This window comes from Chlorocebus sabaeus, chromosome 12 (genome assembly GCF_047675955.1).
Source record: "Chlorocebus sabaeus isolate Y175 chromosome 12, mChlSab1.0.hap1, whole genome shotgun sequence".
In the NCBI taxonomy this organism is placed as follows: Eukaryota; Metazoa; Chordata; class Mammalia; order Primates; family Cercopithecidae; genus Chlorocebus; species Chlorocebus sabaeus.
The window spans coordinates 48,215,175-48,240,832 of record NC_132915.1 but is presented as its reverse complement, the minus strand read 5'-3'; the positions used below and the strand labels follow the sequence as shown (position 1 = coordinate 48,240,832).

The window sequence follows — 25,658 nt, the reverse complement described above, 5'->3', positions numbered from 1 at the left end:
GATGCGATCTCGGCTCACTGCAAGCTCCACCTCCCAGGTTCACGCCATTCTCCTGCCTCAGCCTCCTGAGTAGCCGGTACTACAGGCGCTCGCCACAACGTCCAGCTAATTTTTTGTATTTTTAGTAGAGATGGGGTTTCACCATGTTAGCCAGGATGGTCTGGATCTCCTGACCTCGTGATCTGCCCGCCTCAGTCTCCCAAAGTGCTGGGATTACAGGCGTGAGCCACTGCGCCTGGCCCAAAAATGACATTATTAATGGCTAAATTCTCTTCAGAAACAATGGAGGACTGAAGGCAGTTGGTTGCATATTCACAGTACTGAAAGAAAAAAGTCTATCCTCCAAGAATTTCATATCTAATGATACTATGATTCAATAATGAAGGCAAAATACATTCCCAGATAAAGATGGAGAGAAGTTACAGCTACCTAGCTTGCAAGAAGTACTAAAAGAAATCCTTCAGGCTAAAAGGGAATGATATCAGATGGCAGCACAAAAGTAATAAAGTATATTATAAAAAGTAATAAAGCATACTGGTAAATGTAATTAGGTATTAAATATATACTTTTATTTGTTTTCTTCTTAAATCATTAAAAAGGTAATTTTTCTTTTAAAAGACAGTTACAGACTCAACATTTATAAAACTATGGGATTCCGGGAATTCAAAGTTTGTGTAACATCAGAAAACCAATTAATATACCACATTAATAAAGTAACAGAAAAAAGCCACTTGGTTGAGAGAAAGCATTTGACAAAGTTCAACATTCATAAAAGCTCTCAACAAGCTTAGGACTAGAAGGAAACTTCCTCAGCTTGATAAAGGGCATCCACAAAATAATCTGTACTTGTAAAACATCATACTTAATGTAAAAGAGTAAATGGCTTCCCCCGATTGAGAACAAGGGCTAGGATGTCAGCTTTCACCACTTCAACTCAATACCGTATTGTAGGTTCTAGCTAGTGCAATAATGTAAGAAAAGCAAGCAGACAAGTAAATGTATCCAGGTTCGAAAGGAAAATGCGAAGCTGTCTTTATTCTCAGACAACATGATCCTGTGTGCAGATAACCCACAGGAATCCACAAAAATTACCAGAACTAAATAAATGAGTTCAGCAAGATGTCAGTACTGAACAATATATAAAAATCAATTGTTTCTGTATTCTAGCATGGACAGTCAAAGTGGAGTCAAGAAAACTGTTCTCTTTCTAATAGCCTCAAAATTAATAAAATACTTGGAATAAAATGTAAAAAAACAAGTGCAAGTCTTGTATGCTGAAAGCTACCAAACATTGCTGGGAGAAATTAAAATCTGAACAAAAATGGTGGACATTCTGTGTTCATGGATTGGAAGATTCAGTACTATTAAGGTAGGGTTGTCCCAAGTTGATCTGTAGATTCAATGCAGTTCCTATAAAAATCCCAGCAGACTCCTTTTCCTTTTTAGAACTTGGCAAACTAATTTTAGGTTTTATGTATGAAATCAAAATAAACTGGAATAGCTGATAGTATTTTTGAAAAATAAGAACTAAGTTGAAAAACTTAAACTTCCTGATTATAAAACTTTACTATAAAGCTACAGCAATTGAGACAGTTATACTGACATAAAGACAAGTAAAATGACCAATGCAACTAAGCTGAGAGTACAGAAATAAGCCTTTGTGCCTATTGTGACTGACTTTTCACAATGGTGCCTAGGCACTTCACTGTGGGAGAGGATAGTCTTTTTGATGAATGGTGCTGGGACAGTTGGATATCCACATGCAAAAAGATGAAATTACCTCATCCAAACTCAAAAGAGTCAGAAACCTAAATGTAATAGCTAAAACTATAAATGTTTCAAAGTAAAACATGGGAGAAAAATCTATGATATCTTGGGACAGGCGAATAATTTAGATATGGCATCAAAAGCATGATTTATTAAAGATATTATATATGGGACTTTATTGAAATTCAAAACCTTTGGGCACTTAGAAACCATTAAGAAAATGAAAAGGGTCAGGTGTCAGGTGAGTGTTTTGTTAAAATAATAAGAAAATGAAAAGATAAGTGATAGACTTGGAAAAAATATTTGTAAATCACATACCTGGTGTAAGATTTGTATTTAGAATATGTAAAGAATATGCAAACTCAATAAGACAATCTAATTTTAAAATGAGCAAAATATTTCAATATTTTACCAATGAAAGCACATGAGGAGCTAATAAGCACATGCAGAGATACTCAACATCATTAGTCATTAGAGAAATGTAAATGACACTGCAAGATACTACTAAATACCCATTGGAATGTCTACAATAATTTAAAAACACAGATGATAACAAGTGTTGATGAGGACATGGAGAAGTGAGAATGTTCATACATTGCTGGTGGGATGTAAAATGGCACATCTACTTCTTCACTTTGAGAACATTTGGCAGTATCTTTTAAAAAAAGCTAAAGGTAAGATTTTTCCATACAACCTAGAAATTTCAGTTTAGTATCTACCCAAGAGAAATGAAAATATATGTTCACACACTTCTTGACAAAGGCTCATAGCAGAATTTTTTTATAATAGCCAAAGAGTAGAAACAACTCAGTGTTCATCAATTGGTGAATGGATAAACAAAATTTGGTATCATGTAATATTGTGAACTACTGATATAAGCTACAATATGGATGAACCTCAGTTACATTCACTAAGTGAAAGAAGCCAGATGCAAAATGCTACTTATTGGGTGATTCTATTTATATGAGAAGTCCAGAAAATGCACAGATACAGAGACCAAGAGCAAATTAATGGTTGCCTGGGGTTGGAGATGGGAGTAAAGACTGACTACAAATGAAGATAATTGGCATGTTTGGCATGATGGAAATATTCTATAACTGGATTTTGGTGATGGATATACAACTCTATAAAAGTCACTAAATTGTGTACTTAAGATGGTACGTTTTATTATGCAAATTAGACTTCAATAAAGCTGTTACAAATTGTGCCTGCGGACTCCACTAGTGTTGGTGTATATACCCAAGGCTCCTCGGAAGCTGCTTTTTTTTCTAACCTTTTGTAAAGTGATAAGCAAGAGAATTCCCTATAGATTTAGAGGGCTCACTAGCGCTACTTTAAACCTGGTAATTTATGGGGCCCAGTGGGGCAACCTAGGTCTTGGATGTCAGTCAAGTATTTTGAAAGAATGCCAGCAGTGCCACGGCAGTTGAATCACATGGTTTGTTGTCCCATTTTTCTCACCTAGACGTTCAGTCTTAGTGCTGGCCCTGAGGGTCTGTGTGATAAAGTCAGTTTCAAAGGCTTACAGTGCTATCTGAAGACAGTGTCTGGTCCTCAAGATGCCTGGAGGCCATCTCTACTGCATATTTCCTTGGAGTCCAGGCCTCCCTTTGTGTTGGCAGTTTTAGCCCCACAGCAGAGGTTCCTCTTGAGATGGACATCTAGAATGGCCAATTCTTTTCATTCTTCAAACATTCTGAAGTTGTTTTCCTCCTGCAAATCTTCCCTTAGATTATTTTTTTCTTTCACCTTTACTCCATCTGGAAATATAATGCCCCTAAGTGTGATATGAGGTATCAGAAGAACATGGCTTTGGAGTCAACAATACGGTTTAAATTCCAACCCAACTCGCTAGCCATGTGACTTTTGGGCAAGTTTCTTAGCTCCTCTGAGCCTTGTTTTTAGAAATCTGTAGAATGGAGAGAATCATGCCCATCACAAAGGGTTATTGTGAAGATGAAACAAGATCATGTATGGAAAGACTTAGCACAATTGACTGACATGTAGTTGGTATTCCTTAATTGTTAGAACCAGAGAGTGGGTCAGATTGTGGGCTCTGGGTCTGAATTTGCATTTGTGCCTTTCCACTTCTAGCCAAGTGAGCTGGGACAAATTCTCTCATTTTCTGTGCATCTGTTTCTGCATCTGTAAAACTGGCATTGATAGTACCCACCTTATTAGGACAGTCTGAAGATTAAGTGGGTTGATATATAAAGCACTTAGAACACTGCCTGTTATGTAATAAGTTTTATACAGGTGGCAGCCACTTTTCTCTCACCAGCCAATACAATGCCCTATTCCTTTGGAGCAGCATATTTGATATATGTGGATTAGATGTGTGGATTACAGGGACACAGTGGGCTGTCACCCCACAGATGACCAGGTAGGCCTGGTTCGTCTGGCTGGTGGCCTGCCAGTGGTGGGTTGTGAATTACCTATCTCACTATATCAAGTGATAGCAGGGATGTGCTCTGTCGTTCCTTTGTCTCAAAGACTACTTCATTGGAGACTGGCTTATGACCTTCGGGCTCTGTAGAATATATGCAAGTTGGTTGACTTGATTTATTATTAATTACCTCTTCTGCTTTAATTTCAGCTGATTATTTGCCTTGGAACCAACCAAGGCGGCAACCACTTCGTCTGGAACACAAATACCAGCCAGCATCAGTCAGGTTTGATAATAGGACCACACACCAGGACGATTACCCCATAAAAGGCCTTGTGAAGACCGTGAGCTGTAAACCTCTGGCCATGCCAAAGCTCTGTAACATCCCCTTGGAGGATGTGACTAACTACAAGATGAGCTACGTGGCCCACCCCGTGGAGAAGCGCTTTGTGCACGAAGCAGAGAAGTTCAGGCCCTGTGAAATCCCCTTTGAAAGCCTTACCACTCATAAACAATCCTACCGGGGCCTGATGGGTGAGCCTGCCAAGAGCTTGAAACCTCTAGCCAGGCCCCCTGGGCTAGACATGCCTTTCTCTAACACCACTGAGTTTCGAGATAAGTACCAAGCTTGGCCAACGCCCCAGATGTTCTCCAAAGCTCCCATCACCTACGTCCCTCCTGAAGACAGGATGGATCTTCTGACAACAGTGCAGGCCCATTACACATACCCTAAGGGTGTCCCAGCTCAGTCCTGCCGACCTGCACCTCAGATTAGGAAAAGCGGTCGCTTTGAAGGCTCTTCCACCACCAAGGATGACTACAAGCAGTGGTCCAGCATTCGCACAGAGCCAGTCAAGCCCATTCCCCAGCTGGACTTTCCCACCGAGCCCTTGGACTGCCTGACCACCACTCGGGCCCACTATGTGCCCCACCCGCTTATGAATACCAAAAGCTGTAAGCCTCATTGGTCTGGCCCTCGAGGAAATGTCCCTGTGGAAGGCCAGACCACCTACACCATCAGCTTTACTCCCAAGGAAATGAGCAGGTGCCTAGCTTCATATCTTGAGCCTCCTGGCTACACCTTTGAGGAAGTGGATGCTTTGGGGCACAGGATATACAAGCCGGTTTCCCAGGCAGGCTCTCAGCAGAGCAGCCATCTTTCTGTGGATGATTCAGAAAACCCCAGCCAGAGGAAGTTGGAAGTGTCAGCCTGATTTTGAAAAATTGTAATTTAGAAATTACACAGTACTTTTAAAAGCAGACAACTGAGAATTATTTGTTGGACAAAAAAAGAATTCCCTAAAATGACAGAAAAAAACAAAAAACAGAAAAAAAAACCTTCACCACTTCCAGAGCACTTGAATAAAATGAGAATCACTTGACTCAGGGAAAATGACATTTAATCACCGGCTAATTAACTCCCCTTAACTTCTCCTTTACTGTATCCCCACTCTGTTTCAGGTTCTTTACTTTGTGCTTATGGAATCAAAATTGGTCTCTGAGGTTTTCTCTGATCCAGATGTATTTTATTAATTTAATCATTGTATGAACTGACATAATGATTAACCCTTGCCAAGTATGAAGCACCAAAGAATAAATTTTATTTTGGGGGGAATGAATCTGTAGCTCTGTGTGTTTACACCCATGTGCTGGCTGTGCAGACAGTAGTCTGTATTGCTTGGGACCTTTGGGAGATTTTATGTTAGCATCCCCACTGTGTGCCAGTATTGGTGGAGGTGCCTTGGGCCTGGTCTGGTGTCTTGTTTTGGGTTCTCTGTGTGCAGGGCTGCTTCACAAAGCATCCTTCTACCTCTTCACTGCATGACATACCAGCAAGAATACTGCTGTTCGATGGGCTGTTCGATGGGGTGTGGATATCTTTGGTCACAGGTGATGGAGGGAAAGAAAGAGGGAGGCAGGGATGCATGAACCTACCAGACCTCTCCCCAACCCCAAGCCGGTACAGGCTATGATTCCAGGGAGAGGAGGGAGAAAAAGCAGCCTTGGCAACCAGGCAGTCAACACCTGGTCCTTGAGCTGTGAGCAAAAGCTGTGGGCTCTTCTAAATGCTCAGAGCCTGGAAGAAATTGCCCCAGGCTGGCCTTGTTTCTGGAGAGCCTGGATGTGCTTGTCCTAAAATGACAGCTGTGACCAGACCTGTGACAAAGTTAGACCTAGTGGTGAGCCAGATTCCACCCTGGAGTTTCTCTCTTGAGCCTAAGGTTTTTTACCACGTTTGTTTCTAAGGCCAAGTAATTTAAAGCTATTTTATTTATATTTTTTTAATTGAGCAAAATTGAGGAGGGACTTTGTTAAAGAGGGTCCCATACAGCCAATTAACTTGAAGATTTTGTTTTTAATTGGGCAGAATTGAGGAAAGACTTTGTGCCAGTTAGATGAGCTCATGGGTCTGGGTGAGCCTCACAGAGGGATGCAGACTTCAGTCTGGGACACTTGACTCTCTCTAGTTCACAGCAGCCTAAAATACACTTCGTGGTCTCAGGGAACTTGGGAGCAGCATGGAGAAGGTGAGGGGAGTTCAGCTCATGTCTGGAGCCTTGGGCTTGGGCTCAGGGCCTGGTGGAGGGGCCAGGGGCCTGTTCCTTTCTATCTAGGGCTCTGTCTTTCCATGGCTGTCACCCACCTGACACAGGCCTCACAGGTCCCCATACCTTGCATCCTCACCATGAGCTTTGTTTTCATTGTTGGGTTGGGATCTATGTTATTTAATCCTCTCATTGGTTTGTATGGGGTCTGAGTGCCTGCCTTTAGGGGTAGAGAGGCTCAGACTGGTTAATCACCTTTCCCAAGGTCACACAGCACAGAGCAGCAGAGCCAAGGTCAGAATCCAGGTCTTCTGACCCATGGCTCTTCCACAACACCAGGCACCTCCCATCTTCTGTGTCTCAGATCTCCTGGCTCCACAAACTACATCAAACCACATTCTGTCTGAGCCTACTGGAGTTCATTAAGCTAAAGGATTACACTAAGAAGGGTAAGTTTTATTATTACTACTTTGTTTTAACAAATCAAAAAAAATTGACACTTGATTTGAAAAGCCAAATAGTGCTAAAATGCTTATAAAAATACAGCAATCTCTAATGTCCCAGCTGCTTAGCCTTCCCCCATTGATATTTCCCCAGAGAGAACAGTTTTAAATTATCTATTTTGATAATACTTCTATTCACATTCCTAAATAATATACATATACTGCTATGTGCTGATTCATCGACTTCAGACATGATTTGTTTTGGCAGATGAGGAATTTTGGTTCTCATACACCCTCCGTTTCTCACCTCTCGGTATAATTACATGACAGTGTTTGGTAACATCAAGGTTAATAAGCTTTGCTAATGTTATCAATTGCCAGGAAGGGAGGAAGCGCAAGGATGGGATTGACTGGCTGACTGAGGATCACAGACCCTGTTGGAGTCACAGACCCTGAAGAATTTTGTCTGAGCTCTGCCTTTGTAATGAGGCCATCTTCATGGTGACCCCAGGCTGGAGAGGCCACCCTACAGCATCCCTTCCTTGCCTGTTCCTCTTGGTCCTAAGAAACCAATTCTCCCCCTACTACCTATTTCTTTTTTTTTTTGGCTTCCAAATTAAAATGTCCTTAATATTATGAAAGTGATTAATACAAGTAAAACACTTAGAATATACAGAAAAATAAATACAAAGCACCTATTTGGGCCTTCTGAAACATGGTAGTGAAGAGCATGCATGGTTTTTGGAGTCCAGACCTGGTTTTGCACCTTGGCCCTTGACACCACAAGCTATGAGAGCTTGGTCAAATTCTTCAACGTGTGAGAATGTGGATAATAGCAATCCTGGCTTCATGGTTTTGCTGTTTGGATGGATTGATAGTGTATACGTCAGTCACTTAGCTCTGACTCACAGTTAACTCTCATTAAATGTAGATGAGGGTGAGGAAGACAATTGCTGAACTGGAACTGGCTGAATCTACTTATGATTTCATCAGTCAGTGTTTACAAGTGCGCAGGTAAGGATAACTGCTCATTTTTTATTTTATGTATTTTACAAAATAAAATATATGTGTTTTTTCCTCATATAGGTAACTTAGTCTTTAGTTGTTTTGTGTCAGAGTTGCTAACTGTGTTTCCTAGAAATCTGGTTTGAGAAAGCAGCTGGGCCACGAGGAGGAAAGAGGAGCTGAGCAGATGGGGCGCTGGTTTCCTCCTCAGTTCTCATCTGAGCACCTTCTTAGCAGGTCTGCGTGTTGTGCTTCCATATTGAGTTTGCGGGTAAAAGGCTCTGTGATGAAAGGACATGCACACACATGTGCACGCACTGCCCTATACCTGGTATGATCTCATTCAACAAATATGACAATGGGAAACCTTCAAACATGTAGTCTTCTCTCAAAAATGTGTGCACGTGCTTATATTGCATATTGTCCACTTAGGAGAATGAAGTGGGAGCTTAATCACCTACCCTAGCCCAGGGTTCCCAAAACTTTAGGTGTGCCATTAAATAAAAATGACTAGAGGTCAAAGATATTAATATAATAGAACACAAGGCAAAAAGTTTTATGGCTATGCAGGAAAACTTTCAATGCAGGATCGAGTAGGTTCTTGAGGATGAGGTTCTGGGGCAGAAAATAAGAGTTGAGCTTTTACAACTGAAAGATGGTGAATTCTTTTCCATCAGAGGAAAGGACATTCTCTAGTGAGGTTGATTGGCTGGGGAGAGTGGGCTTTGTGTGGAGCCCTGGGCTGGGCTGGAAGTGGTCTGCTGGTTTAGGGTATGGTGCCCAGGGACATCCGTTGGGCATGCAGTCCTCTTAAGATGGTGGTATCTGACTACCTCAGGCTGTGGGCAGGTCTGCCATCCTGTCAGCAGGCTAGGTGACCAGGGTAGGCCTTGTTGTTTGATTCACATTACACTGGGGCCACCTGTGTGGGTAGAGATTCTGGTACTTTGCCTTCTTTTTGAGGGGGATCAGGAATTCGCTTTTCAACCCCCTCCCCCATTAAGGTCTGAATATAGCACCAAATCAGCTTAAAGCACTCTTCAGTCTACTGCTGGCTGCATTTTCTCAGGAATCAATGTCTTTAAAGATGAGTCTCCTTTTTTGGCTTGGCTTCAAGCTCTTGTGCTGGACAGTGGTTGGAGGATGGGGAAGGATAGGTCCCTTGTCAGTGATGCCCATGTTTATAGCACCGCTTGCTCCCCTGCCCTCTGTGGTACCTGTCATTTCGAATCCTGAGCCCCACCAGCTTCTACAGACCCCACTCCCTGCAGCTCCAGCTCCCTGGCAGTGTCTTCATTCCAGGCTGTGGCTTCCTCTTATACATTTGTCAGTCATCACTCCAGCATTCACCTCCTGCCTTCTTCAGGTTTCTTGAAATCCCTTGTCCTTTGAGGGCATTCCTCCTGATTTCTTCATGATGTCATTTTATGTTTCATTATTCCTCTGCTGTAGTTTAGTATTGTGTGAGTGAGGAGTGGGAAGGAGTAAGCACAGGCAGGCAGCCCATTGCTAGACCTGGCCTAGAGCCAGTTGGAGGGGGTGAAGCGCTTATGGGCTTTCACCGGTCTTCTCAACTGCAAAGCATACCTGGAGTGTGACTTTGGCTCTGACTGGGCAGAAGGGCAAACCTGGAGCAGAATAAGCACCAGGCTAACTTGTGTGTGCAGGTGAAGAGAACCCTGGCAGGGGTCGCTAACCCCTGAACCCCAGGCCATTCCCTGCGGCTATGCTCTCCCACCTTCATCCTCTGCCCCAGCTGTCCACCTCCACACCCTCTCAGATAGCACCAGCAGACCAGGGGCAGCTGAGCAGACACCACAGCCCAGTTCTGACATCAGGGGCAACAGTCCTGGCTGGGGTCTGAGCTGAGGGAGCCAGCACTCCTGTCCCATCTTAAGGTTTTGCTTTTGTGTGTGTTTTCTAACTGCCTTTTCATTAGTCTCATTGCCCTAAAATTGAAATGAAGTAGTGTAGATATTGAGAATAAGATCCTCCTCCTCCTCCTTTTTCTGCTTTTTTTTTTTTTTTTTTAGTGGAGTCTCACTCTGTCGCCCAGGCTGGAGTGCAGTGGTGCGATCTCGGCTCACTGCAAGCTCCACCTCCCAGGTTCATGCCATTCTCTTGCCTCAGCCTCCCAAGTAGCTGGAACTACAGGCGCCTGCCACCACGCCTGGCTAATTTTTTGTATTTCTTTTTTAGTAGAGATGGGGTTTCACTGTGTTAGCCAGGATGGTCTTGATCTCCTGACCTCGGCCTCTGAGTGGCGCTAACTGCCCCAGGGCAATGAGATCTGCACAAAAACTCTTTCCAAAATGACTCATCCGGAAGATGAACTGAGGGATCCATTTCCTCTAAAAGTGCTTTTTAGCTGTGCAGTTGTCAAGAGGAAGTAGGTGGAGCAGGCGGGGGTGTGCACAGTCCTTATTGCAGATTAATGGCCTCCTGGTTCCTCAGACCTGCCCCGCCTTCACCCAGGTCCACATCTGGTCAGCAGCCCTCGAAGTGGGAAGACAGAGGCCTTTCTGAACATAAATGCTGGGGTTGGGGCAGACAGGGGTGTTTTCTTTGGCAGAGCAGGTTCAGAATTGCACATGGCTGTCTGAGCAGGTGCTTGGCTCCTCCCCACTTTGAGGGTGCAACAGTGGCCCAGGAGCCTGTGACCCTTCCAGAACATGTGCTCTGGAATCTGGAAAAAGCATCAGGGCAATGCAAGGCTGGGCTCCTCTTTCAGCCACACTACTGGGCTGCAGGTGCCCTGGTTCTTGAAGCCTTTGGATCCTTAGATACTTACATGAGAAATCCTGATGCATTTTCCTTGTCAAGCCTCTAAATGTGGCTGCAAACCCAGCTTGATGCAAATGAAAAAGACACAGGAGTTTCCACTGCTGTGATTGAATCTAACACTGATTTTCATGGGCCTTGTTGCCCAGACCAGCCTGTCTGCCTCTGCCTCTGCTCTGCCTACCTGCTTAGGGCCAAGGCTATACTTTCAATGACAAGAAGGGAGTTTAGTTACCTCTCTGTTGTCTCAAATCCCCATCTATTTTATTATAAGATCATAAAACAGGGGAGCCCGCAAATACCCTTTAAACAGGCAATCAGTGACTTGAGAGTTATAGGCAGAAAAAAAACGCCTGAAAAATGACTGAAATTTGACTTCTGTGCCAATGGATGACTTATGAGGAAATGGAATTTTTGGACTATGGATGCTCCTGGCCTTAAACAAAGAATTTTTCATTTTAAAGTTCCTAAGCAGAGTTCAGTGCTTACTATCAAGTTGGAGTGGTTCTTTTCTTGGCTAAGTAGTATAACAATTCCCATATTCGAAGGTCAGTTATTTGGAAACTTTAGCTGTCCAAAACCAAGGCAGGAACCTGGAAATAAGTGGCTTTTAAATTGCCAAAATCATCGACACATCGACATAGATTTCATGTACAGAAACTGAGGTACTCTACTCAGGACATACTCCTACCCTGGCTCTCATTGTCAGCATACTGCCCCCATCCCCGAGTTCTGTTTTTAAACACACAGTTCCAATGAGTTTCTTTCATTTTGTTTACAGCTTACAGGGCTGCTGCTAGAGGTAGACACTTTTAAACAAAGCAGAGTGACAGCTGATAACTTGGCAGTGAGACTAGAGGGCCAAAATATTTTAAAATGCAGAACTCAAAAGTATAGCCACTCAGGAATTATGACCCCAGTATAATAATAAAAAACGACTGTATATATACACATATTTTATTAAGTCTGGAAAAATATACCATGATTTGTGCTTATGACCCCAATTTCGTAAAAAAAAAGAAAAAATTATATACATACATCTTTTAAAGTCTGAATAAATGCATCAACAGTGTTGGATAAATGAATTCCCATTTGTCTCATTTATCCAGAATAATAAGGGAATAGGGATTTGTAGTTTTTAATACTTGGTTAACCTATAGGTAATATGTATTAGCCTTTCCCAAGGTGTTGTCTATGGAATACAAGTCCAATGATACAGTCTTCCAAAAAAAAAAAAAATTCACTGGACACGTAAGTTTGAGGAGTGCTGTATATTATATCTCCCTGTTGGAGGGTCATAATGCATGTTAATATTTTGAAGGCTCTGTGAAGCCCTATAGTAAAGAAACCTTGTTTAACTTTGTATGACCCAGTGTATGAATCAGCATTCTTGCCATTACAAGTGCTTAAGCAAAAAAGAGAATTTATTGGTTCAGGCAGTTGTACAGTCTAGGGCTTCTCTGTTGACTTTAGGCATAGTTGGAACCAGGGGCTTCAGTGATATAATGAGGTCTTGGTCTTCATCTTTTGGCTTCGTTTTCTTCTACATTGCCCTCTTATACAGGCCTTACAGCATCCTTTTAGCTAGCAATCCCAACGGAGAGAAAAGGGCCTCTGCTTCCCAGTGGTTCCAGTAAAAATCCCTGAATTGAGTCTTGCCTGGCTTGAGTTTTATGGGGATCCCTGAACTGATCATTGTAGCAATAGAAAATACTAATCATACAGGCTTGAATTGGGGTCCACCCCTGGACGGAGCAGTGTGTATGTGTGGGGTCAATCTCGTGTGAACTACATGAACTGCATGAGGGCTGAAGGAGTGGGGTGGGTACCCAAAGGAAAACTGAGGTATAGTTTCCAGGGAAGGGAGGGACGAACATTGATCAGGAAGAAGCAACATTTTTCAGCTCTGACGATAGAGCCTTTTTATTGTGTAAAACCTGTTGGAACACACATGGAGAAGTACTGCCAAATACTCATCATAAATTTTTCAAATAAGTTTAGAATACCATAAAATACACATGCCGTGCAGACATGAAGTTCAATCTATCTTTTATGATTCAGAAATCTCATTGGATCCTGTAGCGTCTCAGGGTCAGCTCTGAATGTTAAAATATCCTGGTCGTTGACGTTTAGATTGTTTGGCTTCTTAATAAATGAGAGGTTATGGTACAGCCAAAGTGCAGGGCACAGAGAGCCTGGGAAAGTTCATTTGTGATGGACAATGGACTCATGCGAGTATCACTTGCGTAAAGCCCCTTCAAGTTCTAAAAGCACCAGCACATCCCGTCTCATTCAATCCACAAAGCCCCTCTCTGTTGTTATTCCTGCCTTTCCAGTTGGGCAACTGAGGTTCAGAGAGGTCATGCAACTTGGCAAAGTCCTCACAGGATTGCTCAGGGGATTAGAGGAAATGAGGTTTGTAAAACAAACCTTGTGGACAGTAGTTTTTGAATGGTACCTTGGAAGAAGGGGAGTGCTAGAGAGATGCAAGAATAATCTCTTCATTCAGATTGAGAGAAAAGAATGAATTTTGGAATACCTTTAAAGGGACATGCAATTTATAGGTGTATGACCTAAGAAATAGGTGGGAAAAAACTTTAGGAACAGTAACTCTGTGTGTGTGTGTGTGTGTGTGTGTGTGTGTGTGTGTGTGTGTGATCTTCCACTGTACCTAGTATAGAGTTACCATTCAGATCTATTCAATAATTGCTTCTGGGAACACAGATACAAAAATGTTGATTAGATTCCAATGGGGCTTTTTTACATGATGTTTATTTACAAGACTAATATGTAAAAAGGAACGATTACAGCCAGGAGCTGAAGGTCATTTGAAGAGATCATTCAGTGTGTAAGTTCTTGGTTTGAAACAGTTAATCACTTTAGACTGGATTCTCTTCTCTCGAGAAAACAATTCCTTTGGATACACCAAGGAAAAAGGTATTTTTGTCTTGTGATTTGGTAACACATAGTCACATCTTGGAGTTTATCTTATAAAACCTCAAACAATGGTATTTAGGAAACATTTATCTTCTTGGTTAAGAAGCTCACGAAGATTCCATGAGACTCCTACCTTTTTTCCCGTGGGCTCCAGGAACCTGCCTGACTTGAGACTATCACAGTGCCCTTTCCTGGCCTGTGCAACCCTCTCTCAGAGTCCTGGGTCGGTTGCTCTAACATTCTCTTGTCCCAGGGCATCTCCCAGGGAGCCCGCCCAGGTGGCCCCCGGTGGTCTTCAGCCTCTTCCAGGCGTTCATTTTCTCTACTTGTCCAGTGAGTTCCCTGTGTGGTAGGTGGGGACTCAGGAACCCTGCCTTCTCCCTCCATATGTCCTATCATATAAGCCACCCCCTCCTAGATCTGCCTACTTCCTCCTCCACTGCCTGTCGCAGCTGACTTAGCTCTGGTCATCAGGATGGATGGGATGCCTTGTCATAGCATTGACCACATCCCCTCCCTCCCTCCCTCCCTCCCTCCCATCCGTCCATCCATCCATCCATCCATCCATCCATCCATCCGTATGTACTTATACCTATTCATTCTTTCCAAAAATGTCTATTGGGTGCCACACACTCTTCTGGGTGTTTGAGCCTACATCTGTTAACAGAGCAGACTCAGATCCTGCCCTTGTGGAGCTTATGGTCTAGTGAGCGGGAGACAAACATGAATAATAAATAAGCACAATAAATAATGAACAACTATATAATGTATAATTAAAATAACACATACTAAATCATAAGCATATTAACGATCTGATATGTCAGAAGGCAACAAGGAAAAGCTCATTGGGATGAAGAGGCTCAGGTTCTGGGAGGCACAGGTTTTTGTTAATGGAGCAATCAGGAAGGGCCTCATTGAGGAGGTGAGATTTGAGAGGCCTGAAGGAGGAGATGAGAGAAGGAGCCAAGTGGCTGTCAGGGAGCAGCTAGAGCACAGGCCCTGAGGTGGGCATGTTTCTGTCTAGGTGTGTTCAGAGAGCAGTGAGGAGGCCAGTGAGCACCTCACAGGCAATTGCCAGGAATTTGGCTCATGTTCTGAGAGGTGACAACATCAAGCTTGGACCTGAGAAGTGCCAAGATCTGGTGTCTGTGAAAATCATAACTGTGGTCACCCTGATTGCTTATGGAGGGGAGCACAGGCTGTAGGGGAGCACCGGCTGTAGGGGAGCACAGGCTGTAGGGGAGCACGGCTGTAGGGGAGCACCGGCTGCAGGGGAGCACCTGCTGTAGGGGAGCACGGGCTGTAGGGGAGCACAGGTAGAAGCAAGGCCTGGTAGAAGGCTTATTCCATAGAAGGCGATGCAGGCTCACACCTGGTGGGGATAAGTGGGGTCCATGAGAAAAGTGTCACTTTCTGCATGTGTTTCAAAGGTAGGCCACATGAAGTTGCTGATTGGATGTGAGCTGGGAATAAGAACTGAGCATGATGCCATAATTTGGGGTTTAAGTGACTGAAAGGACAGAGCTACCATCCATGGAGGTGGATGAGGGTGGGATCACTACAGGCTGCTTCTGGGAATTGAGGTATAGTGGGGCTTTGAGGAGAACCTGCAGTGAAGGAGGCCTTGCACTTCTGCTTCCTGCCATGGTCCCTGAGAAGTGATTGCAACATCCTTGATTTCTGAAAGCCTTTCCTCTGTTTCCCTTTTCTGTCCCATGGTCTTTAGGGAGAAAGGGGTCTTTTCTGACATCCTCAAGGAAGGGTTTTCTGAAGTCAGGTTACCAGCACCAGGGTTGGATAAGTAATAGTGACTGTGCTGTGTGCTTTGAGGGAGAAGGGAGGAGGAGGCAGAAGGAGTTAGCTCAGGCAGTGGGAATAGCTTCCTGAGGTTGTGAATATCAGCTGAGATGTGACCTGCCTCCCTGTTCTTTCCCTTCTTTTCCTTTTTCTCCTCTGTCTCCTCATCCCAGGTGTCTCTAGCCAATTAGCCAGATCTTGTCCCTTAGGATTTCTTCATCCTTTATCATGTCATACAATTTAGTCTTTTCTTGGTCACTTTCTTTTGTATTCCCACCCATCATTTTTTCAGCAAAACAAAAGATCAGTTTTTCCAAAGCTCAGTCTTTCAGCAAAAGATCAGTTAGAAGAAGAGATGTTGTACATAATTGTACAATAAATAATATAATTTTATTTTTCCACCACAAATCCAGATCTGGCCCTGAAAGTAGTGTGCCCTGGTTGCGTGCCATGGGGAAATCGAGGAGAGGCAAGGGGAAGAGGTAGCTTGGGAAGATAGGATTCTGTACCCTTGATGGTGACTCTGGATCTCAGGCAGCCTCCAACTCTAAAGGCTGTCAAAGATGGAGGGGCCCAGCTCTCTGCCTTTGCTGCAAGGCAGTGGGGAAAAAAATTGTATAATTGGTCAATATTTAAAGACTTTATGTAACAAGCATTTTATAGCCTCCATATTTGCCCTGCCCTGATTTAACAAGAGTGGATGGTTATGGGTTTGGTGGTTGCTATTCCATGGCTCTTGAGAAGGTGGAGAGCAGAAGGAAAATGGGAACTTCATGGAACTGAGGCCAGTCACCCAGAGAAAGTGGCCAGAAATGAGGCGGGCTATTGTAGGGTACTTCAGGATATTTTAAGGAGTTCAGTCCTAACAACAGTGGGAAGGTATAAAGATTTTAAAGCAGAGGACCAGAGGACTGATACAACTCAAACCATGTTTTGGGAAGGTCTCTTTGTGAACTGAACTGATTTAAGCCATTTTTGTTGATCAACAGTTCCCAAGTTATCATGGTGAAGATGGGTAGCTCCCATCCATGAGAGGCTGAGGCTGTGTCTCCACCTACACTGTCTCAGTACCTGAGGTGGTGTGTTACAAGGAAAACAAGTCTCAGACCAAATTCTGGCATGGGCATAAATGCTAGCAAACTAGTCCAAAGTACTTGTATAACCTGCTCCTTGAACTTGAATAAGTCCTATTGTCCAACCCTGGGCACCCTGATAAACACTTAGTTACTCTAAAGTGAACGTTCCTAAAGTAAGATTAGCCAAAAACTTCCCTATTCAGATCAGGCAAACAGAGTTGGGCACATAGAACCAAAGACAACACTAGACTTGGATCATCAGGCTACTGGATTTGCTAGTTTTTTAGTCGATTTGTGCTGTCAGGGGTACCACGGACTGGGTAGTTTATAAAGAGCAGAAATTTATTTCTCACAGTTCTGGAGGCTGCAAAGTTCAAGATCAAGGTACCAGTGAGGACTGTTCTCTACTTCCAAGATGGCGCCTTTGATGCTGCATCCTCCAGAAGGGAGGAGCGCTGTGTCCTCACATGACAGAAGGTAGAAGGGCAGAAAGGAAATGAACTCCCTCTGTGATGACTCTTTAGAGAGCCTAATCCCATTCATGAGAGGAGGAGCCCTGGTGACCTATTGCCTCTTAAAAGCCTCACCTCTTAATACCACCACATTGTCAACAGTTGAATTTTGGGGTGGAGTGGGGCACACTCAAACGATAGTAGCTGGATTCTCACATTATCTATACAAGGGCAGTCATGTTTGTTTCTTCTCTCTGGTCCTCAAACATGGCATATTTCACTACTGTGTGACTAATAAACTTTGTATAATTAATGAAACTTCTAGTGCAGAGTTAGATAATAATATTTGAAATACTTGCAATGGTACTTCTGGAGGGTGGATTTATGATTGGGTGTTTTAAATGTTATCTAACTGCCCCGAGAGTACAGATTTAAGTTAATTTTATACATAGATATCAGTTTATACTGAAGTTTTATAGGCAATATAACAATAGTTTTAGCTGTTGTGTGGAAGGTGGATTGGTAGAGACCAGAGTAGATTTAAATAATCCAGTTAGGAGACCTTTGCAAATGCCCCAATGAGAGAAGATTAGGACTAAAGAGAGCAATCACTGGTGCTGACTATGGAAGGGGCCAAATGAGGGAGAAGAGCTGGAGATTCCCCAGAACTTGGACTTCGTAACTGTGGTAGGACACACTGTCATTTGCTGTGGGATGTGTCTGCTTCTCAATTAGACTGTGAGCTCCCTTACTGCAGGGACTAGGCTCTCACCCCTGTGTGCTTGGAGCCCAGAGTTGGTGCTTAGCAAAGTGTGTTAAATGCTGAGCAAAAGGAAAGGTATGTCATGGAAAAAGAAATCAGGAAGAAAGAGATGAGATGAGAAGGGATGGATGATCATCTGGTAATAAAAGGGTCAGGCGAGGACCACCAGGGCTAGATGAGGACTTTGGTTGTTTTCCATCCCAGCTTCGTACTTGGCCAAGTACGAAGGCAAACCCTCATCGCGCAAAGGGTGTACAGGATTCAGGTCTTGGGGACCTGCTTTTAGGGGGTTACCTTGAATCTCTTCACTGTAGTAGGGACAAGCCTGTGCAGGCCGAAGAAACTCAGCTCAGGAGTCCACGGAGCTGGCATCTGCCCTGTGCTCTGGTACTGAGACATGCTGACCTCCAGCCATGAAACAGAACCCAGATGTTCCTCAACAATCAAGTTGTCTTGATAAACCCGTTATAAGTCAAAAATATCAGAAACGAAAAGTGTGTTTCTGACTTAGAGTATTTTAAATTCATGATGAGTTTATTTGGACATAGCCCCGTTGTCAGAGAAGAAGTGTACTGAATGTGTTTCATTTTTGCACCATTGTGTAAAGTTGAGAAACCGTAAGTCAAACCATCGTAATTCAGGGATTGTCTGTAGATGGGTGACTAAAGAACAATTTTGCCATTCTTCACTAGCCTCAGCCAAGCCATTTCCTGGTGCTTCTGCTGTTATTTAAAAAATGATGATGGGGGCCTAGGGGAAGAAAACCAAGCCATGACACGCTTTATCACCACTCCCCTGGGCTTCACCACCAGACATTTCCTCGACTTGCTCACCTGGTAACTAAGTTGTTCACAGCTTGTCTACTATGCGTCACAGGATTTGTAACAAAGGCCACCCTGGCCATCGTGAAGTCCCAGAGAGGGAGGCAGTTTTCCCAGGCTTTCTGCTTTCTGGTCTGAACGTTGACCATGCAATCTCTCAGGCTCTCCTAAGCATTCTGCTTAAACAAACATTATTTATGTTCGGCAGGAGAACCATTCCTGACCGTCTGCTTTTTCCTCACTCATATAACCTCACATTTAATTTCTGTTTACACACATATGAACCATATCTTTAGGGGCAGCCTGGGAAATCCTAGGTTGGAGATGGAATTTGCCTTTTGAAAACACAGAGGTGAGCGACATCTGTATATTGTGTTATCAGAGGCATGACACATGCTCTGTTGGGACGAGGTGCTTCACAGAACCTGAGTGAAATTGTAAAACTCTAGTTGACAAGGCAGCACCCCAGTTCTCTTAGCAAAGGCTTGATTACCAATATCTGCCTTTAAGTTTTGGGGTGGCAACAAAACAGTTGAAAATCTTGGGGTGCTATGAATAAGCTGAGGTTTGGCCAAAAAACAGTCTCTGACAAACTCATACACATTTGATTTGTAAAAGCATCTCCAAGTGAACTGGGTGAGTGGGGAGCAGACAATAATTTGAGGTTAAACTTGGAGGATTGTAGAATTCATTGGGTATTCAAGTCTTTACTGTTTACTTCAAGGTCTTACATCAATCAATGCCAATATTGTCCTAATTGGCAGTATGTGATGTGGGTAGATAACCTTCTCTGATTTAACTCACATTCAGTGCAGACTGAATCTGAACCCTGAAGTCTTTATGTGATAGCTGGTTTACTGAACAAAATGAGGAACACAGAGAGAGAAGACCAAAGGGGAGTTATGCCTTATTTTGTTTCCTGATTTATCCTTCCATGGGTTAATTCACCTAACAGGTCAGTTTTCATGAGGTTACTTCCCAAGTGCTCCATCCTTTTCTCTACCCCACCATTCCTTGACCCTTAGTAGATGGCTTTGACTTCTTTTGGGAACCCCGCTAACAGATGATTGAGATCTAACTTGTCTCATTTTAGCTGAAAACCATGAATAAAGGTGGACTATTTCTTTGGGTTCATTTACAGGATGAAGTGAGGGGATAACTGCATGTTATTTATGAGAAACTCAACCACTTGCAAGTTAAATATCCTTAATTTTAGCTTTTGCTTGTATATTTGCTCATGAATCAATATCTCTCCATGCTTTTTAGTTACTTGAAGGAAATAGTAGTATACATTGGGTGTTCTGAGTTGAGTCTAGGCAGTACATTGGAATTATAACATTTCTCCTGGGAAGTAGTATTTCTGGATTTTTGTCAGTTTTTTGGTGAGTCTTTGAGTTGGCTACACGGACTGATAGGTTTTCTTCCAAGACATAGAACATGGTTCATTGATGTCTTTTGTCTTTCTTGTTTATACTTTTGTGTACTTTTTTTTTAGGTAGGGTCTAACTCTTTCACCCATGATGGAGTGCAGTAGCCTGGCCACAGCTCACTGCAGCCTTGAGCTCCAGGGCTCTTGAGAAGCTGGGGACTACGGGTGTGAGCCACCATGCTCAGGTAATTAAACATTTTTTTTGTAGAGATATGGTCTCGCCATATCTAGGCTGGTCTCAGACTCCTCAAGGGATCTTCCTGCCTTGGCCTTCCAAAATGCTGAGATTACAGATGTGAGCCACTGTGCCTGGCTATTGTGTAGTATTGAGCTTTGGAGGAGCAGTTGATTTCCCTCTCAATTAAAAATGGAAACATGGGAGAGTCTTTCAAAGCTGATAATGGGAAGTAAAGTAAAATAGCAAAAATTCTGCCAGCCCTGCCCTTCATCTTCCTGTTTCTTCCAAGGTAACTTAGATGATGTTGATGATAATAGCAATTAACATTCAATAAGTGCTTTGATGATAAGCCAGCTATCCCCCAACCTTTTTTTTTTTTTTTTTTTTTTTTTTTTTTTTTGAGATGGAGTCTCGCTCTGTCACCCAGGCTGGAGTGTAGTGGTGTGATCTTGGCTTACTGCAACCTTTGCTTCCTGGGTTCAAGAAATTCAACATGAATCAACTAATGGTTTTCACACAGCCCTACCTGATGAGGTATGTTGTTGCAGGAAGAAGAAACTGAGGCATAAATGAGCTTCAGTGACTGTTGACCACTTTGATCTTAATGGGACCAGGGATTTCCTGGAAATCTTTGAGACTAAGCAAGGACTCTGCTTTTGGCTGGAAAAATTGCCATACATTGTATTTGAGCCCTTCCTACCATTTGAGACTCATGGATTTTTGCTCTGGCATTTCCAGCTCCTCCCTCCTGCTGTAGGGTCTCTGTAAGACATTGTTTGGTTGCCGGTATGTGAATATGTATAGTTCTAGCATTGACTTTTTCTTTAAAACAAAACCTACGACTTCTTAAAAAATAACTGAAATGTCAAGAAGAGCTTTCTGGTATATTTTCACACTGTTTGACAGGCCTGTGATGTTGGGGGGTGAGCTGCTGGCAAACCGGCTGGAGTTGGGCTTTCAGGCCATGGGTCCTCTGTAGCAGCTCTCACCATAGTCTCTGTGTGGGCATCTTCTGGGCCTGGCAACATGCTGCCCTTTCACTAGGGCCTGTTTATGAAGGGCTCTAGAGGTGTGCCTTTTTTTCCCCCCTACACTTCCTACAGTAGCTGTTTTTATTAAAATGCTTTAAAAATAGGGAGCTAGAAGTGCTATCATGGTAAAAGAACTGCCTTTAGGGCAGGAGAAAGTGACAATTTCAGTAAAATGTCCTGTTATTGTCAACCACCAACCTTCAAGCAGTAGGGAAAAATGTCATGCTTGCCAAAGGTGGCTGTGGCACAGCAGTTGCAGGCAGCGGGGCGGGAGGCAGCATGGTGGGTCAAATCGAGTCTTGGCTGGAGTAGGATTGCCTGACTTTGAATCCTAGTTCCACCAGCTGGGTGACCTTGGGCTTCTTTGGGCTGCTATTTTCCCATATGTGAATGGAGATAATCATAGGGTTGATGTGAAGATTAAATGTAGTTGTGATGTATAAGTGTTAGTCTTTATTAATAGCATACATCGAACTTTCACTATGCAGCTGCCTCCCACTGTGTGTGTCTCTGTTGGTAGGAAGCCTGATGAGTGAGGATAATTCCACACCCAAGTCTGCATCTCTCCCAAGAGATATCCCTGTTTGCTTCACTTCCTGAAGGTACTGTGGCTCCCATCATCCCACCACATAGGCCTGTCAATGAGGTAACTGTCATCTCGTTCGGTTGCACTCAGCCTGAATGTGTGTACATCTACAAATGCAGCTTCTTTGGGTTTATTTACAGAGCTAGCACTTCTAGGCATGGGCCCCCAGCTTCCTGTGTAAAGATGAAAACTGCAATCCTTCCACTTCAGCCAGACACAAATAACTGGCTGGGCACCACCCAATTTGACTGGGACTTCTCTCGCTCCCTGCATAAACCACCAGGGGAAGGCTGAGTTTAATAGAGACTCAGACGCCAAGATTTAAATAAATAAGCTGTATTATCTGTACAAAAAATACAAATACAGTTTTGTGTTTTAGAGGAGAAAGTGCCTCCTTCCACATTAGCCAGCAGGCTTCATTGTCTTGTGGTGCTGCTGAGTTGCAATTCACAGAACAAACATTAAATGTACATTCATCTCATGCAAGGAGCACTCTGCTTCCCACCCAAACCTAGGCTCTCCCAGCTCACTGAGACCCACTGCCAACTGCTCCAACCCAACATGGAGCTGGAGGATGCTTGCTCGTTCTTTAGGAAATGTAAATAGTGACCACTGCTTTTCAATCGCTAGTGAACTAGAAATAATTAACCACATTAGTAGTAGTATGGAATTTGTCTTTATCATTCCGTGCACAACTATTGCGCCACAAATGAATTCTCTCTTACTGCCTCAGCATCCCATGTTAGTTTTTACAACACATCCTGTACAGTGAATGGATCCAGAGTTAAACACCAGGTTCTATTAAAAATAGGAAAAATAGAATAATCACTACCAAGTTTACAGGAACACAACTGCAGGAAGTTAATAAAGTCCCCCCAATAGTTTTTTTTTTTCTGGATGACAATGTACAATTATTAATATTGCACTTTTTTATACAAGAAATCCTAATAAATATTCACAAAAGATATACAGACATAGAAAACATTCTCTTTTATTTTAAACAGACATTACACTGATTTTTTAGTAACATAATTTCTTAGAGCCTAGTTTTGTGGTGAGGAAGAAAGAGACACGACTTAACTGTCCACAGCTCACTGGTAGGGGGGACACAGATTAATATTTTCTTCCTCTCAAATTTTACTTCCAGGCTGGCTGGAAAATGCAGCCCTGATGTCAGTGGTAGCCCCAGTGTGAGTGGCATTTCATGAGGGGGAGGCTTATCTGAAGGTAAGGGGCTCTGGCCACCCTTGCTCCTAATCTCAGGTCACTCTAGGGAAGGAGGCAAAAATTACTTGGCTTAATGAGGATTTCGCCAGAGTCCCAGAGTTTTCATTTTGCTGCTTGACTTTGCTCCAGCCACCTCACCACAGCTGATGAGCGTGGCTGCAGTGTGTGAGCTGTTTTGCCAGGGTGCTGCCTCCACCACCCCACCTTGCTAGATAAATACTACATGCGGAAGGGCCTGCAGACCGCTGGGGTGGAGGCTGGGAGAGGGAGGGTGTACCATGGGGCATGCATAAACCCACTGTCCCACCCCAGTCCCTGGCCAGCTCTGGAATGAAGAGGTTGCTACAACCTGACAGCCTGACAGATACTCGCTGGCAAAGTGACGAGTTAACGGGTTGATGTTGACAAGCTGACCATAGTCCCTGGCCCTTCAGTGGAGCAGCAAAGGTCCTAGAAGGCAGAAAACCTGGCCCGTTCATGCTAAAAATGGCCCTGGCCCACAGCAGCAGTTAGTGCAGGGCTGGAGGACTTCCGATGGAGATAAACAGGTGCCCAGGGTGGCCTTACTGCATGGCCAGACCCACCTCTCGCTGGCTTTGCCGCAGCTGCACAGGCAGAACGTTGGCTCTGATAGCCTGGGGAGTGGGGACTCCCATGCAGCACAGTGCTCTGTCGTGGGCAGCAGGGCTCTGAGCATGCGCACATGCATGGAATCAGAGCCGGTCCATGAGCCTCATGCAGCCTGGAACCCCCTGCTCACCCTGCCCCACTGGGGAACACGCACAGGCTCCTTTTTGCTTCTGTCCCTCCCCTCCCCTCCCTTCCTCATTTTCTTCAATGTTGTGTGCCTTAGGGCCTGTTTTGTTTGCTTTTTTACCTCGTCCTACTGGTGATTTGAGTTCTCCTCTCTCTGCACTCCTCCACTAGAAGAACTGAGTTCTGGGCTAGTTTCTGCCTCAGCATGGTGTCCCTTCCCCATCTGTCCTAACCATGACTAAAGGGACAGATGGGGAAGAGGACACAAAGCAGCAACACACTCCTGTGTTTCTGATAGTGCACTTCTAGGAAAGACAAAGGTGTTTGTCCAATGTTTGCACCAATAGGCTACAAACCTTCTGGCTCCCTGCTGTCCCCAGGGACTGTGCGTGCCTCTTCCTTGGTCTTTGAGACCCAGGTTTGGGAGGGAGGAAGCTCTTCAAGGGAGCCTCCCCGTCTGCCTGGCCTGCTCTGCAACCTCCTTTAGACATCTGTCCTTTCCTTTCCCAACATCCTGTCCTCCAGCTAACTGAAAGAGAAAACATGCGGATGTCCTCATGCTTGAGGATGGAGGTGGAGGAGGCTGGAAGGGTGTGTGTGGGGTGGGGAGGGGGAAATAAATAAATAGAATGAAGAAAGCTTAGGTTCTGTCCGAGGTGGTTGCGTGAGTCCTTCGTGTGGCCAGGGTAGAGTGCTTCCCCATGCCCTGTCTTCACGCTTTGCCACAAGTTCCACAGCAGCGAGATTTAAACTGACTGAGTTGGCAGAGTTTCAGCTGTTTCACCTTCTCGCAGTACCTGGTGGTGTCTCTGCACTCCACTGGGAAAGGAGGACAGGGTGGGGAGAGGGGACAGAAAAAAGATGTGAAACAGAGACTAATGAATGCAGCCTGCGTGATGTGCAGCCGGGGGTTTCAGCCACTGGGGTACATCCTGGGGTCTGCCGTGGCCACCGCTCTCCAGCCTCACTCTGACAGAGTTCAGCCACCTGCTCCCCAAGGCTGCCAACAGTGGGGGTGGCACCAGCCTGCAGCTGTCTGTCTGGCTGAATGATGGGGCCCCTCCCTGGGCTGTTTGTTTGCTGCTTTTCTGTAGCTCCCTCTACTTCCTGAAGATGCCTGTTTTCTCTATCTTCTTGGGATTACCTCATCTCCTAGGTGATCACCTCTCCTCCTAGGCAAACCTGCCTTTTCCCATGGGTTTTGGTATTTTAAGTAAATGACTCTCCTCCTTAAGATGGTTCCCAGGACTGCATTCTCCCCCACTTTGCAGGAGTATGCAAGTGAGGCTTGCGTCGGATACCCCCATCCCCAGGCACTTGGGCCTACTTTCTCTGTTAAGGTTTATTTTCATGTGCCCTCCAGTCTCTCTTCCTTCTACCCACTCTGCCTTAAACACAGCACCAGGATGTTCTAGTTCAGTGTTGGCACAGATTAGATGATCTTAAATATTGTGCGGACTTGGTTTGGTAAGTTTTAACTATGTGCATTGAATATTGGTTCTCTCTGAGCATGGTGAGCCACTGACACAAACGGGTTAACACTACCCGAGTACAAAGAGATCATCCATCCCCCAGTGTGTAAAAAGAAGTGGTCTTTTTGCCTACATGGCATCTGCGTTAGTGTTGGGAATTTATTGCTCAGTGAGGCCCAGTTTGGGAGAAAACCGCACAGCTACA

At 44.1% G+C, this 25,658-nt stretch overlaps 2 protein-coding genes across 7 annotated transcripts in view; one reads left to right on the top strand and one right to left on the bottom strand.

The window, feature by feature from the left end:
• SAXO1 (stabilizer of axonemal microtubules 1) overlaps positions 1-5,764 on the top strand; it is a 117,662-nt gene extending 111,898 nt beyond the window's left edge. For all 4 annotated transcript variants that reach the window (XM_073021639.1, XM_073021638.1, XM_073021642.1 and 1 more), the window contains one exon: positions 4,364-5,764. In XM_073021639.1, the coding sequence (XP_072877740.1) occupies positions 4,364-5,367 (1,004 nt within the window). In that variant the 3' untranslated portion in view covers positions 5,368-5,764. The remainder of the gene's footprint in view (positions 1-4,363) is intronic.
• Positions 5,765-22,318: 16,554 nt separating this feature from the next.
• ADAMTSL1 (ADAMTS like 1) overlaps positions 22,319-25,658 on the bottom strand; it is a 419,132-nt gene continuing 415,792 nt past the window's right edge. For all 3 annotated transcript variants that reach the window (XM_007969153.3, XM_007969155.3, XM_007969154.3), the window contains one exon: positions 22,319-24,800. In XM_007969153.3, the coding sequence (XP_007967344.3) occupies positions 24,694-24,800 (107 nt within the window). In that variant the 3' untranslated portion in view covers positions 22,319-24,693. The remainder of the gene's footprint in view (positions 24,801-25,658) is intronic.